The following is a 2,683-nucleotide window of genomic DNA, read 5'->3' as shown; positions in this document are numbered from 1 at the left end:
CAAATCAAAATTTCAATCTTGTCTCAATGAAATCAAAATATTTATTTCACCTAGGCAGATTTAAAATACGCCTGGATGACATATATATTTAAATTGTTATTATAATAAAATATTATAAAAGCTAATTTTCTCAGAATCTGTTGTTCCTGCTTTAGACAATATTTGCATCGTTCTAAATTTAACTAAACCAATAAAGTTCCAAGTCCTACATATGATTGCACCTCCCTGTTGTGCCTCGTGTTTAATGAGAGAGCAAATAACAAACAGAAATGACTGAACATGACTGACTTTGAGCGCTCTCAGTGATCCAGCAGCAGCAGCAGCAGTTAATGAAGCTCTGGCTAGCTGATTCTTTAAGTAGGACCTAAAGTTCTATCTTTGATTATGTATAAACACCATCTGATCCAGACCTAATGATCACCGTGTTTCTGCTTCTCAGGCAAAGACCCTGAAGCCGAAGGCGGTGCTCTTCAGGCAGAACAACATGACCTCTGTGCTGGCAGTGAGGCACAAGGCCTGGATGGTTTTCTTCATTGGGACGGCAGATGGGCAGCTCATCAAGGTGAGTGTAAAACGTCATATGTGTCTGTTGTTAGGAAGAAAATGCTGGACTGCACAGCATTTTTATCTCTTGTCCTGCATCTCGCATATTGAGACAATGTCCTACATTATGATTGGTTCTTGTTTTTAAAAGTCAGCACTGCAGGAGATTCTTTTCTAAAATATGTTGTTTGTTTTTTTCCCATGGCAGTAAAGAAAGCAGGAAACCACAGAACTGTTGAATGCAGGTTAATTTTTCACCATCTTTGCTCCACTGTCACGAACGAGGAAACTTGACAGTCACCACAAAGTCAAACCCTGTACAGGTTTAAGCAGACTGTAACGGAAACTACCACAAAGAAAATGAAATGCTGCTACAACTAAGACAGCGAAGCTACCAAAGAGTTTCTATCAAGACGGACCATCCGTCCATCAGCTGTAGGTTTTCTGAAGAGCAGTTTTGAAGCTCAGTGTCATCGTGTCAGCTGTTACCATCTTGGCAGTACCTGACTCCTCATAACTAATCAGACATTGAGAAAAGATGTGGAGCTGATGCAGTCATGGGACTGTCCTATGACAGTGTCCACCTGTCACTCAAAGCCACCACACCCTTAATTATGCATAGTGTTAAACTTTAATACAATTTAAATGGGTGAGTTATACAACAATTCAACCCCCATACAGTTGTCATGAACAGAGACATTAACTATAGAGACCAAGGTGTTGTTTGCACCAGTTTGTAAATATGTTTATTTCTGCTGTAAAGCTGCACATTCTAACATGGAGGTCTTTGGGGACTGACTGACTTTTAGAACCAGCCCCAAGTGGCCATTGGAGGAACTGCAGATTTTAGTACTTGTGAGTTGGTTTCATCTCTGAGCTCAGCGCACAAGCAAGTTTGGTGAACAGTGATGGAGGACGGGACTGCATTGCTTGGCTTGTTTGGTGCAAAGTTGTTTTTCTTATGAAGGCCTAATGCTGCATGTCCACAGGGGTGATTTTGCCAAAATTTGCTGAATTTACATAAAGTTGAAGTCAAATCTGCTTCATGTTAATGAGCTGCAGGCGACGTTATGCATCGAGGCTGGAAACTCCCCGCGATGCTCCAGAACACGACGTTTCACTACACAATGTGAGAAACAGACGGATCCTGTGGACACGTACTGAGAGCATGTGTTGACCTTGTAGCTCTTTGTGATTTGTAAAACCACTTGGGATAACACTGTGTCCTAATTCGTCTCAAGGAGTGAGGGGAGGTTAGCATATAGTGAACACAAGTAGATTTATTCCAACAACATCAAAACAAAGTGGAAACAGTTGTTGCTTCAAAATCCTCAATAATAGAAAAAAATAGTAAACAACAACAACATAAATTGTCCTCTCGCAGCGTATAGCTGTTCTTGTATCAAAGTTCAGTGAATCAAGTTGAAAGAGTCAGTTGAATTCGCATTCAGGTCAGTCAAAGTCAATTTGTGTTTATGTGTGTGCTACCCGGGTAGTGTGTGTGTAATGAATTGTTACTGCGCGCTGTTCAGGCTCCTCTCCAGGTATGTGCAATTCTCCAACAGGTGATGAGAGTGGAGGATTAACATCCCCTTCAACTCCGCCACGCCTCTGATGGGAAACCTGGTTGAAATCACCGCTGATAACTCGACGCAGATCCAGCACTCGGCAGACAAAAAAAAACAATCTGCATAGCAGAGCACCAAGTCACCAACAATCATGAATTTCTGTACAGAATTATATCTCTTTTCTTAAGTGTAACTAATAATACTGCTCACAAAATAATAAGCAACTATAGCATGAGATATTAAGACCTCATGTCACCATTAGTGTGCCGTTTTTTTAACAGTACTATATGAATCATGTTATACAAATTAATTCTATTCTCCTCTCAATCATGTTTCTCTTTTACATTCACAAAATACATCTTTCCTAATTTCAAAATGAATTTAAACATACTTAACATATTTAAGAACATTTACAATCAACTCCGATTGGTTTTATTGCATAAATATTTAACATCCCACGTTCATAAACTAAAAAATGCACATCTCTATTTGCCGCTAGCAACGTAGCATCGCGCGTCTCGATTAGCCGTTAGCGACTTAGCATCGTACGTCTATCCCTACAAGACAGCACA

At 40.1% G+C, this 2,683-nt stretch overlaps 1 protein-coding gene across 1 annotated transcript in view; it reads left to right on the top strand.

Annotated features, from left to right (window-relative positions):
- Nucleotides 1–2,683, top strand: part of LOC103364105 (plexin-C1-like) — a gene marked incomplete at its 3' end in the record, with an annotated part of 12,557 nt that overhangs the window by 1,832 nt on the left and 8,042 nt on the right. Inside the window, exon 2 of the mRNA XM_008291120.1 lies at nt 440–562. Coding sequence (XP_008289342.1) covers nt 440–562 — 123 coding nt within the window. The remainder of the gene's footprint in view (nt 1–439; nt 563–2,683) is intronic.

The sequence above is a fragment of the Stegastes partitus genome, unplaced genomic scaffold (genome assembly GCF_000690725.1).
Source record: "Stegastes partitus isolate 25-593 unplaced genomic scaffold, Stegastes_partitus-1.0.2 Scaffold718, whole genome shotgun sequence".
Lineage (NCBI taxonomy): Eukaryota > Metazoa > Chordata > Actinopteri > Pomacentridae > Stegastes > Stegastes partitus.
This window is presented reverse-complemented; position numbering and strand designations above follow the sequence as displayed.